General features: G+C 42.5%; 1 protein-coding gene across 1 annotated transcript; it reads left to right on the plus strand.

Moving 5' to 3' along the window:
- The first annotated feature begins 1,234 nt into the window (after nucleotides 1-1,234).
- Nucleotides 1,235-4,960, plus strand: LOC108411452 (60S ribosomal protein L19). Its single transcript, XM_017683025.2, has 6 exons — nucleotides 1,235-1,362; nucleotides 2,641-2,747; nucleotides 2,866-2,988; nucleotides 3,649-3,769; nucleotides 4,173-4,283; nucleotides 4,790-4,960. Exons 1-6 carry the CDS (start codon nucleotides 1,358-1,360, stop codon nucleotides 4,911-4,913), a joined length of 591 nt encoding a protein of 196 aa, XP_017538514.1. The 5' UTR covers nucleotides 1,235-1,357; the 3' UTR covers nucleotides 4,914-4,960.
- The last annotated feature ends 8,202 nt before the right edge of the window (nucleotides 4,961-13,162 follow it).

A 13,162-nucleotide genomic window follows, 5' to 3' on the forward strand; every position in this document is an offset into this window, starting at 1 on the left:
ATTTCTGGATCCTGTTTATGTACAGTTTCTTTTTAATTAGCATTTGTGGATTCAGTGACAAACCGTTTTCACAGACAGTGGTTTTCAGAAGTGTTTCTGAGCCCATGCAGTGATTTCCTCTACAGAATCATGTCTGTTTTAATGCAGTGCTGCCTGAGGGCCCAAAGATCTAACATTGCTTTTCAGCCTGGTCCCTTGCATACAGAGATTTCTCCAGATTCTCTGAGTCTTTTAATGACATTATGTACCATAGATGATGAAAAGCAAATGTTCTTTGCTATTTTACGTTGGGATATGTTTTTCTTGAATTGTTGGAATATTTGATGGTGCAGTCTTTCACAGAGTGGTGAAAATCTCTGCCTGTCTGAGATGCTCTTTTATACCTAATCAGGTTGCTGATCTGTTGCTAATTAACCTAATTGTCAAAAAAAGTGTTTTTTTTTAAGCATTACACAACTTTGTCTTTCGTTGCCCCTGTCCCAACTTCTTCTGAACATGTTGCAAATTCAAAACTGCCGTTTATTATTCGAAAAAATTAATTTCACAGTTTCAACAGTCAGGAGGAAGCTGACATTAACCCACACCAGCAGGATAGGCTTGGCAAGCACAAATTGTTGAAGGTTTATACATATTGGAATAACTCAATTGCATTAAAACCGTACTCAAATGTTATAGCAGCTATCATTTGCAATTGCTAGCATTGAAGTGGGTTGTGTGGTATGTAATTGTACATCTTTATAGTGGACCTATAAGATAGTTTGAGCATATATACAGATGTATCTAGAGACAGGAATTCATATCAGACAAATTGTGACTTTTTTTTGTTGCTAGGAAACATTTTTTCATGATCTTTCCCCTTTTGAATCAATCTAATATCATGGTGTGAATGTAATGTAAACCGAGGCTATACATCCAAATACATTACTGATCTCTCAGATATACGCAGTACAGCAATCCTGTAAAGACATAACAGGAAATCAAACAACAAATAAAACGTATTGTGAAGCAAATGTTAAGAAACAGCATTAATGTGATTGCAATACAGCGCCCTCTGGTGTCCCCTACTACAAATACCACAATGCATTTCCGAGCTTTTCTTTGGAACGTACCATCTGAGTAACGGCAGGGGCGTACTGTTCTTTACGATTGTACCTTCGCACGTTTATATAAGGTGGAAGGACAATTTTTTTTATATATTAACTAAAGTTATGTATATTACATGCCATATTACGGACGTGCGCTGTCTGTGTAAGCTTATTTCCAGACTGAGGTTCGATTTTCTGCCGTGCCCAGTGCGCATGTCCTTATATTGGTCGGCTCCGCCCGCTTCGGTCTTTTCTCTCTAAGACCCGCAGCCATGAGGTAAGAACTGGAGCCGCGAACGGGCGTAAAGTCCGATAAAACGGGACAAAACCGCACAAATTTTGCCATTATTTTATACGCAAACGCTCGGTGACACCGTGCCCGCCCCACACTACCCGGGTTTCGGTGTGAAAATCTGTTATAAAGTCCTAAATTGTGGGGAGAGGCGGGAAGGCCTCAGGCTGGCACGCGCTGTTCGAAACCGTCACGAAATAAAACGGTTTAACGCGAATGAAGCGGGTTTAAAACACCTGCTGGTTTTATGATTTTGCATTAAAACACTTACCACTCCACTGTTTTTACGTGTGCTGTCGGTTTACTTGGTTATTTTCTGTTTCGATCGTTCAGGTCACTGCGTTGCTGTTAGCATTGTTGCTAACGGCTCGCCTTGTGGACGGTTGTGTGTTTACAGCGTTTTAGTGACATTAAAGGTGATTAATGGGCTTAAACGTCGACTTCTCGGCGTTCACTGTTTATATCCTGACAGTGGAAGTCGTATCTCGAGGTTTTTGCGTCGTGCTGTAGGCTGATGTGTCGCGAGTAAGGAATATAAACTCAAAAGTACTATATTTAAATTCTGGATTAGTTTCGGGTGTGAATCGGAACACCACCGAATTTTCCAAATTTCTCCATGATTAAGTGAATGCGATAGTCGTTCAGAGTGAGAGTTGATTTGTAGAGAAACGTGACAACTTCACACTGGTGGTGGTGATGGGAGCCAGGGCTCCACGTCTCCAATAGAAATTAAGCCAATTTATTTGCTGTTCAAAACCACAAGAGAACCCAAGTGTCTTCTGGGTTATTGATTATATGCACTGATGTAAAATAGTGGGTTAAGTTAATAATGCATTAATAATTTTAAAAATAAAGTTGTCACACTCAAAACGTCACACGTTGGTGCAGTGAATTCATAAACATGTCGTGTGTAATTTTCTTTAAGGGAGCTTTTGGAGGTGGACGTCTGGTTCCTATTACCACCACTGTGAACAGTTCTGACCAGGTTTCTCTAGAATGGAGCGTTTCACACTGAACCACTCTGAATACTTGATCATGCAGAAATTTAGAAAAACTGGTGGTTTCCTTTTTAATGTGTGAGGACAGACTTGCCAGTCTCTTGAAGTGGGTAGTCTTGGTGTAATTTAGTTCTCAGATAATTGACAAGTGTTCAGCCTTTGAGTCGCAAATCTGTTTTTCCATTTGAGTACCGGCTGTATTACACTGTCCTCATCATGTTGTGGATTTATTTGTTAGTTAATTTTAATGTGTGTGTGTGTTCAGCATGCTCAGGCTCCAGAAGCGCTTGGCGTCCAGCGTCTTGCGCTGTGGCAAGAAGAAGGTCTGGTTGGACCCCAACGAAACCAATGAGATTGCCAATGCCAACTCCCGTAAGCCTTTTCTCTTCTAACTTTAGGTGTAGGAATATTAAAAGAAAGTTTGTTGTTTCATAATGTGTTTCTGGAAATGAACCTGAGATTTTTGAACTTGTACACTTTTATGTTCCAGGCCAGCAGATCCGCAAGCTGGTGAAGGATGGTCTGATAATCAAGAAGCCCGTGACGGTGCACTCCCGCGCCCGCTGCCGCAAAAACACGATGGCGCGCCGCAAGGGTCGCCACATGGGTGTCGGTGCGTGTTTGGAATAATTTCATACCGTTGATGAAAATGGGGTCCTGTTTAAACCAGTGCTGGGCAACATGACAATTTATTGTTATCATGAACGTCTTAATATGCTTTTCTGAGCATAGCGTGGATATCACCAGTACTTAATCACATCCCCAACCCCATGTTTGATTTAAAAAGGCCATGATTAGTTCTGTTTACTTGGATTTATGGAAGTGATGAATGCAAATGATGGGATTCCTAGTTTTTGGTAGTGTTTTTAAAATGTGGTGCTCCTTTGTCTGTTCAGACTTACTGGATGTCAGAAAAAATGGACTATTGTTAAAACTCCCTAAAGTAGCATGAAATTACATTCTGCCATAATGCCCAGCTCTAATTGGAACAAAATTAGTTTGACCTGGTGTCTGCCTACAGTTTGCGCGTTAAAACTTGAAGCAAACTCTTTAAATGGTTTATTTCAACAGGGACAAGTCTCATTTTAGTCATGTCAAGAATAAGAACGGACTTGTAGTATTTTGAAGGTCTTTGCCATGGATATCTCTGCTCTACACTTAAAATCTGTCAAGTAATGCACTCTTATAATTAAAGCTTGATCTCAAGCATTGTCTCTACAAAGGATAGACTGATGGTTTCTAACATTCTTGCCATCTTTTTGCCTCTGCGCAGGTAAGAGGAAGGGTACGGCGAATGCCCGTATGCCAGAGAAGCTGTGCTGGATGCGCCGCATGAGAATTCTGCGTCGCCTGCTCAGGCGTTACAGGGAGTCCAAGAAGATTGACAGGCACATGTAAGAGTGTCACCATACAGATGTGTGATTAGTCAGTGCTGTTTTTTTTTTTTTGGGATGTCATTTAGAAAACAATACAGATGAATCCTTCGTCATATGGTTGCTTGCAACTCCTTAGCAGTTTGTCGTGATCGTAGTTGTCAGTACACTTTTTAATTAGTCTGTCTAGAAGGTTGAGCTGTATGTTTCATAACTGACTTGGACCAGCTGTTAGGGCACCTGTAAACACCGTGTCTAAGTGGATGGAGATCGTTGTTACTTTTACACTATTTTTTCTTCTTGGCTTAATTGCCTAAATGGTTTTTCATAGTGTTTTGAAGTGTATTTTCAATTAAAGTGTACTTGATTTAATTTCAGTATTCCTGTCATTGAAGCTGTTTTTTGGTTTTTTTTTGCCCCCCAGGTACCACAGCCTGTACCTCAGGGCCAAGGGTAACGTCTTCAAGAACAAGCGCATCCTCATGGAGCACATCCACAAACTGAAGGCTGACAGGGCTCGCAAGAAGCTCCTATCGTAAGTCGAACTGTCAAGTCCATGCGTCATTTTCTCATCCGTTTGTGTCTCAGGCTTTATATAAAGTATATAATCACTCTGGATTAGAATTAAGGCTTCACATGTAGCTCTGTAGGTAAACCAAGCCTCAATCTACACAATTTCCTGTCCTTACTGGACAGTGTTCATAAAAAGGATGTCCATAATTTGACTAGTCTGAGACGGACCACTTATTGTCGGAATTGTCAGACGCTCAGATATCAAGTGAGTTGAATGTCCCGTATAAGATAATAAAGGATAATGTGAGGTTTTAAATTAATGGGTTTCCAAACAGCTCTTCAGTGTCAACTCTGCCTGAAATAAACCACAAACTGTTATAGCAGGTGTCCCTTAATTAGGCAGCATCCAAAAGCCAGTGAAAACTATTAGTTTTACCAAGAACTTCACACAGAATTGTTTATTTTTCTGATAATGAAAATTCTTGGGTTTAACAGTCCCTTCCTGTTTCTCTCTCTCTCTCTCTACAGTGACCAGGCTGAGGCTCGCCGCTCAAAGACCCGTGAGGCCCGTAAGCGTCGCGAGGAGCGTCTGCAGGCCAAGAAAGAAGAAATCATCAAAAACCTGTCAAAGGAGGAGGAGACCAAGAAATGAGCCTTTAAACTGCTCCTCTTTCAGTTACAATAAAACACACAAAATCATCTCGTCTGGTCTCGTTTTATCCTTAAAAATACAGATGGTGCCAACGGATATCAGCTTTACAGGAGCAGCACAATGACACAATGACATTACCTCAAACAAAGGGGAGATGAGCAGTTTGCTCTACCAACTGCTGTTGAAAGTAAAGCCAGCTTCTGAATAGGCACTATTCTCTAAAGATCAAGGACCTCTTTAATTGGTATAAAGCCTTCATGTCGAAGTCCTTCAAACGCTTAGAAATATCTTACCTCTTGCATCTCATTTACCAAAGGGGCTATTTCAAGAGCTGTTTATTTAAGACTTTGGGGAACTGAAAGTGGTTCACACCTCGTATTTTTTTCTAAGTCTCTGGTTTCTGAAGGATCAATTTTCCTGGATAATGCCTTGGAACAGAGGTGCTCACTCTTCCTGGCAGAGGGTTTGAGTGGCTTTCAGTTTTCATTCCAAAGCAGAAGTGCAGGTGATTGGGGACCCCTGTTCAAAGGTAACTGCCAATTTGTCCCAATTCACTACCTGCAAGATTAGAGCAATAATATGGATCTGCCAGTCGTTGAAGAACAATAAGAGAACCATGTCTCTGAAGCAAGAGTACGGAACCCACAGTTCCTGCAGAGTTAAATAATACACTTAGAAATGAAGGTTCTGTCCAGGAACATTTCTCGTTCATTGACTTACAAACAGTAAATGTTCCCTCAGAGCTGTAACAGTGGATTTAAGGTCAGATTGTGAACCTTAAATCAGTTTCTCCAGGTGAAAAGTTGGTATTTGTACCTTTTCATAACCGAATGTTTTAAAATGGAACAGTAGAATAAAAGCCTGGAGGCGAGGCAGGGTGTGTGGAGTCAGTACAGCTTAGAACATCATTTCAGTGGATTATGGTTCAGTTATGTTCCCTGAGTGAAGGTACTGAGATGCAGCCTGGAGGATAAAACAGTAGAAAATCAAAGAAATTGCATGTTTTTGTTCAGATGTTTGTCTCAGAGCTACAGTGGAGTGTTTTACATCAATCCACACTGAATGACTCTTCAGTCATCAGCAGTCATTTCATTTTGCAGAAATTTAGAAACATGATAACGGGTAAGTTATGACTTTATTGCTCGGGTCTTCAGTCCTGGTCCTGGAGAGTTCAGATCCAACACACCTGGTTCTAATGTTCAGATGTCCCTGAAATCTTTATTATTACCTGGATTAGATTAGGGTTGCAACTAAACTGCAGGTAAATGGATCTCCAGGACCAAGACTGGGCTCACCTGCCTTAATCCATGGTCTATGGATATGTGAGCAAAGGCAGGAATCTGGAGGAGCCAGCTGCTTTTCCACACTTGCCTGTACCTCCCTGGCAGCCTGTGGATGGCAGCAGAGTTCCAAACTTTCTCTTGATGGAGACACTAGATGGTGCCACATCACAAAAGTCTTCACAAACTCACTTGTGATTTCTCTGTGGCCCTGCATAATAAAAAATAAAAAGTCCCTTTTTATACATTTTAATTGTTTGATGCTGCCCATTTCAGGAAAAATAACGCTAAGGATTTTACTTTTTTTTTTGTAAAATTAACAGGCATTTGTCATATTGCATCAAGAGTCCTAATTGGTCATCCTGTGTACAGAGGTGTGCTTGCAGCTGAGGTTTGAATTCCAGCTGTGGCACACTGTTGCGCCCCTGCTTGCTAGATGTACCTGTGATCATGTTCCCCTGATTCTTGTGGACATATGCAGTTTTCCGAACTTGAAATAAAAAAAGTCAACAAAAGTGTGCGTATATTCTCATAATGATCAATTTCAGGTGTACAAAATGAAGCAGACAGCCATGCAGCCTCCACAGACAAACACTGACAGTAGAATGGGTCGGACTGAAGAGCTCAGTAACTTTACACTGGCACTGTTATAGGATGGCACTTAAGCAAGGTCATGGAATGTTATCCCTGCTAGGTCTGTCCCAGACAACTGTAAGTGCTGTTATCATGAAATGGAAGCATCTAGGAGCAACAACAGCTCCGCCACGAAGTGGTAGACCACGCAAACTCACAGAGAGGGGCCGCGGTGTGTTGAAGTGCCAAAACTATCCTTTGTTGCGTGACTTTTTATCCTAATATTCTTCCCAATTTAGGCATTACTAATTCTACCTGCTAGCTATCTTTTCCTCTATCACATCATGCTCCTGAGCTTGGAGGTGAAGAAAAAAGCATCTTTTATTACATTTTATTAGCATTAAGAAGTTCCTCCTGTAAAATTAACATTTTGGACAGTGATAATATGTCATTTTTAATGCTGGTATTCTGGTTAACCAACATTGCCATAATGGGTGACTGGGTAAGTAGCTAAACCAGGACTGGACCAGCTTAGACCAGCTGTGATATACTGCAGTCTATCAATCTGTGGATAAGATACACATTATAGTGGATTATAGGGCAGATTTACTGTTACCTTAATTAGTAACTGTTTTCAGTAACTCATACCATCGATCACTAATAGTCCACTAATGACTACACTAATTAGCTGGACATGCCATCTTGCGCTCCTGCTTCTTGAGGACATATCCAGATATTCCAAACTTGGCATTCTGCCAAAGCAGCACTTCTTTCTTTCTTTCTCTTTAATTTTTGTTCCCTCCAATTTGCCCCCAATTTAGTCATGGCCAATTAACACCTGGTAGCTAGGTCTCCCCGTTACATGATGCTAGCAAACTGTGAGGACAATGACCAGCACCTGCTTACTCTGAGATACGAGAAGCTGCACTACATCTTTTCAAACTGACGTTACTTGACTCAGCACGTCAGCTAACGGACGCCTACGTAGGCCAGAGTCACGCTTAATGATGGGGGGAGAGGGAGGACTGTTATGCTCTCTCTGAAAATTTAGAGCAGCTGTTGATTTCAGGATTTCACTCTCCATGTTACATGTGGTGCCTTCTATAAATGGAGTAAAAACTTGCTGATTGAGGCATTAAGTGAGGTGTAATAAATCATCAGCGTGTCTGAGCCAGTAACAGTGGAAGTGTATGTGTGTGTGTGTGTGTTATGGTTCATCCCTCCGTAAAGTAGGGCCTGTGGAGTGAAGATAAGGCTGTTCTCTGGCTCCTCAGGCCACCATCTCATCACTTCTCCAATAAAAGGCCCTGACCTTAAACCTTACGCTCATGCGATCTTTACACCGCTGGTGCGGCTGCTCTCGTTTAAGCCTTGCTGGTTTCGCTCCGCAGCAGCCAGCCTGAATTTCTGCTGCCATGGCGGAAAACAGCTAAGCCTTCCTCTCCAACTCGCTCAGGTTCCATGCTAATAATGAGGCTGCTGAAATTTTCCGGTCGAACTGCCTTGGAACAGCAGTGCTCACCTAGAAAGACGATATGAAAGTTTGGATCTTTGTACAATAAAATGGTCAGATATGGTCGATTTAAGTTGTATTTGATGGCTGTGAATGTGTGGGCGATACTGTTGATTAGAAACTACCCACTGAAGCTTCAACGTTAGCCAGAGGAAAGCTTAAAACCAGGCAGGTCCACTCTTACTGCCCAGCCATCGAAATCAGGATGATAAAAGTCCATCTGAAGTACAACACACAGATCAGAGGTCTACACCTGTTAGATATGGTGGACTAGCATTTGAAGTAAATATAATAGCTATGGAAAAGGTAAGGAGCTCAGTACAGCGCAAGTCAGGTGTACAATGTCCAGACTTGATTATGTTCATGTAGTCTATACATCAGCCTAAATACAGGCTATATCAGACTACACTCATCTGAAGAGTGAAATTACATTAATTTCCTATGGACACATAGAAAAGTGGACGTTTCTGTAGAATGACTCGCCTGTGCAGAACCTTCATTTCTAACAGTGTTTTATTCTTTGTCATGACATTGTCACTGTGACGATGACATTTATTTGAAAGACGAAAATGGAAGCAGTTGCTACAAACCTACGTACAAATGCATGAAATAGCTGTTTTTTGTATGTGTGCGAGGACGAGTGCCTTCCAACTTCATAATGCCAACAAATGACACAAAGTGACAAAGAAACGGTACTGAGAATCCTGCATGACCTTGACTTCCAAGCCAAGCACTGATGAGCATTTGAAAGAACTGTTCCGCTCTGAAGTCACCGGCATGAGTCAGCTGCCTTACGTAACAGCACACGAAAGAACGGAGGGGGAAGAACGTCTGTATGGAACACAGAGTCGCTAAGGTCCAAAAAGTTTGAATCAAGACTGTTCTTAAAAAAGAAGCAGCAACATGTTGCCTGCAGGTGGGATTTGTGAAGGATGGCTGAGGATGATGTTTTGCACTGTGGTGCATTTTTATAAAAGGAGATAAAAGGAGAATTTGTGCTGTGCATCGCCCAGGGATTCCTGTATGAGATAGCCGAGTCATACTAAACAGAAACAAGCAGAGGTTATGAAGCAAGGGATGCTTTTGATGTGATGTCTTGAATGTTGAAAGTTATGTGCCACCCACATAATATCTGGTCAACAGTGGTCCTGTGGTCAGAAACTGATGGATTTGGTGAGGGGGGGCTGAAAAACTGCACAGGAACAGATGGACGACGATCTGTAATTGTGCACCTAAATCGTGGGCCTGTGTGGAAGGTGAAGCTCATTAAGTGGCCACTGAGTGGAAGTATAAGGTATGGGTTTGTAATAGAGTGAACAGGATCTTTTACGGTAACATCAACGTCAGAAACTTGCTCACTTGCACCTTTTTGAAGACCTGACCTGGAATACAGTGCTGTTTTATTGGACAGGGATCCCAAGAAAAGCATTTGCTACTAGAGATAGACTGGATGTCCTGCAGTGTTTCACTAGAACTTCAGCTTAATATTATTTATATAACTTATTCATTAACTAATTGAGTCATGCCTTCTGATTTCATAACTGAGTTATGTTTTTTCTGATTATGTTCTTTTATGGTGCAGTAAAACAATAGGAGCCATATCACCCACTGTACTTGCTATATTGCCACGTATCAATCTCCATGGCTAACATATACATTATAGAGGATCATATTGTGTATTTTCACTAGTGACTTTTTTACCATAACTTACATCATCAATCATTGCAACCCTACTTGCTAGATGTACCTGCCACCCCCAATTCTTGTGGACATATGCGATTTTACAAATTTGCAATAACAAATTCAACAAAGATGCAAGTGTTTCAGCCACATTCATTGCTAACTGGTGTATAAAATCAAACACATGGCCATGCAGTCCAACAGCGGCAGTAGAATGGGTCATACTGTAGAGCTCAATGACTTCAGAATTGGTTCCATTGCCAAAGTCAATTCATAAAACTTGCTAGGTCTGCCCCAGACAACTGTAAGTGCAACAACAGCTCAGCTATTAAGCGGTAGACCACACAAACTAATGGCGTGCTGAAACACATAAAACTTGCCAATCCCCTGTTGAATCACTCAACACAGAGTTGTGCCAAACTGCCTCTGAAAGCAACATCAGCACATGACCTGTGCATCAGAAGCTTCATGAAATGGGTTTCCATGGCTGAGCAGCTGCACACAAGCCTAAGATCACTATGCACAATGCCAAGTGTCGGCTGGAGTGGTGTAAAGCGCTGCCAGTGGACTCTTGAACAATGGAAACATTTTCTAGACACAAATTCCCACAAACACACTCCAAAATCTTGTATAAAGCTTCCCAGAAGAGAGGAGGCTGTTGTAGCAACAGAGGGGACCAACTCCATGTTAATGTCCATGGTTTTGGAAAGGGATATCCAACAAGCTCATATGGGTATGATGGTCAGGTGTCCACAAACCTATGGCCACATAGTGCAGAGAAGGTTTAATACTAAAATCTTGCTTTTCTGGCGGCACGGTGGCGTGGTGGGTAGTGCTGTCGCCTCACAGTGAGGAGGGCCTGGGTTCGATTCCCTGGCCGGGCCAGGGTCCTCTCTGTGTGGAGTTTGCATGTTCTCCCTGTGTCTGTGTGGGTTTCCTCCCACAGTCCAAAGACATGCAGTCAGGCCAATTGGACATGCTAAATTGCCCCTAGGTGTGAGTGTCTGTCTGCCCTGCAATGGAATGGTGACCTTTCCAGGGTGTATCCTGCCTTCCGCCCAAAGACTGCTGGGATAGGCTCCAGCTTCCCCCCGCGACCCTGACGGAGAAGCGGCTTAGAGGATGGATGGATCTTGCTTTTCTTTTCTGCTAAAATAACCAGACATACAAGTTTTCCATAAACCCACAACAATGTGGGAGTGAACCTGAGTGCGTACGTGCCGTCCCCTGTTGAAGGCTAATCGATTCATTTGCCTTTCGGCGGAGCAGTTGTCTCCTGGCCGCTGACATTTTTAATCTGCCTCTGATGTGTATTGAAGGGAGAGAGAGAATCTGCTGGCTGCAAAAACACAAGGCACGTCGCCACAAGCTCATAATCTATTCATCCTGCGAGGCCGCAGGTGCGTCCAGCAGTGTCATCACCGCAGCAGCAATGAGGCCCGAATGCGCTCATATAAACGTACTCATAGCTCTTTATTTATGACCGAACCGAACGTGATCACTGCAGTGTGTTTAGGCTGGATACGGACTAAAAGAAACTTCAAGGATTTTCTGACAATGAAGTCAGACTCAAAAGAGCTGAATTACAATTTCGCAACCCATGAGCTCAGTGTTGTCTTGGTAGGACTCGAGGCAGCATGTCCTTGGTTTTCTCTCATTGAGCATACAACTGATGAAGGAAACTCGTCTAAATGTGGATTAGCTGTCACTGGTTTGGGCGTGGTGGGTAGTGCTGTCACCTCGCAGCAAGGAGGGCCTGGGTTCAATTCCCTGGCTGGGTGACCAGGGTCCTGTCTGTGTGGGTTCTCCCCGTGTCTGTGTGGGTTTCCTCTGGGTACTCTGGTTTCCTCCCACAGTCTAAAGACATGTGGTCAGGCCAATTGGACAAGCTAAATTGCCCCTAGGTGTGTGTGAATGTGTATGTCTGTCCGTCTACCCTGCGATGGACTGGTGACCTGTCCAGGGTGTATCCTGCCTTCCACCCAATGACCGCTGGGATAGGCTCCAGCAACCCCCACGACCCTCTTATCAATATCAGCTTTTCAAACCTGAAATAAATTGCAGACAAAGATGTTTGTAACGTATAAATATAAAATATCTGGATGTTTTTATTGAACTGGTTCAAAGTCAATCATAACATTACTTAACCTTCACCAAATGCTTCGGTAGTCACTGTTTTGCTGATGAAAATTCATCTCATTTTGAGCAAAACTCAAAATGCCAGCCAGCATGTGACTAGCAAACACGGCTGTACACACATAAAATCATAATATTTTTCATTAAAACACAAACAAGTTTATCTAATTACAAAAATCTGTGTTTCAGTAGTGACCGTTCTTAATGTCACATCTACCTGCTCAACATGTGGCCATGAGACACAGAGATAAACGTTAAGTGATACTTTTTTAATCCCACAAATGGGGAAATTCCACCCCTGCATTTAACCCATCCATGAAGTGAAACACCACATACACACTAGGGGGCAGTGAGCACACTTGCCCGCAGCAGTGAGCAGCCCTATCCACGGCGCCCGGGGAGCAACTGGGGGTTAGGTGTCTTGCTCAAGGACACCATAGTCATGGACTGTCAGCACTGGGGATAGAACTGGCAACCTTCCGGTCACAGGGCCAGTTCCCTAACCTCCAGCCCACGACTGCCTCCTAAGTGCAAAAAAATAATTTTCACAACTGTAAATATAGGGTTTAGTTTTTGGGACAGACACCTCTCAATAGAAAGCAGCCTATAAATAATGATTTTGTTCATATTAAGCTTTTTACTATCCCAGCTAGTGCTTTGGGTTTAAACAGGTCATAACCAGATGTTTTTAAATAGGTTTTAGTACAGTAGGTTGAACTAATTCGGTACAAATGTCCTTTACAGGTCAGTGGACCTGTAAGGTAGGTGGAGCCCATAAAGTGTCTAGAGGTAAGAATTTCTAATAAAGTGCAAAGTTTTTAAATATTTCAAAAACAGTCTCAAATCAGATTTTTGGCTTCACTTTAAAGTGACTGTTCTGATCACCACAGTGTCTGACATGGGTCTAGTTTTTGGATACTGTAGTCATGGTGATCCCTGTTGCTCCAGATCGAGCCACCCTCGCTGCATTTTTCCAGTATTTTCCCTAATGGGATCAGGCAGGCTCTGACATCTGGACAGCAGCACGGAGCAGCCAAGCTCCTGTAGAAGCCTCATTCTGTTATCAG

Source organism: Pygocentrus nattereri, chromosome 13 (assembly GCF_015220715.1).
Source record: "Pygocentrus nattereri isolate fPygNat1 chromosome 13, fPygNat1.pri, whole genome shotgun sequence".
NCBI classification, from domain to species: domain Eukaryota; kingdom Metazoa; phylum Chordata; class Actinopteri; order Characiformes; family Serrasalmidae; genus Pygocentrus; species Pygocentrus nattereri.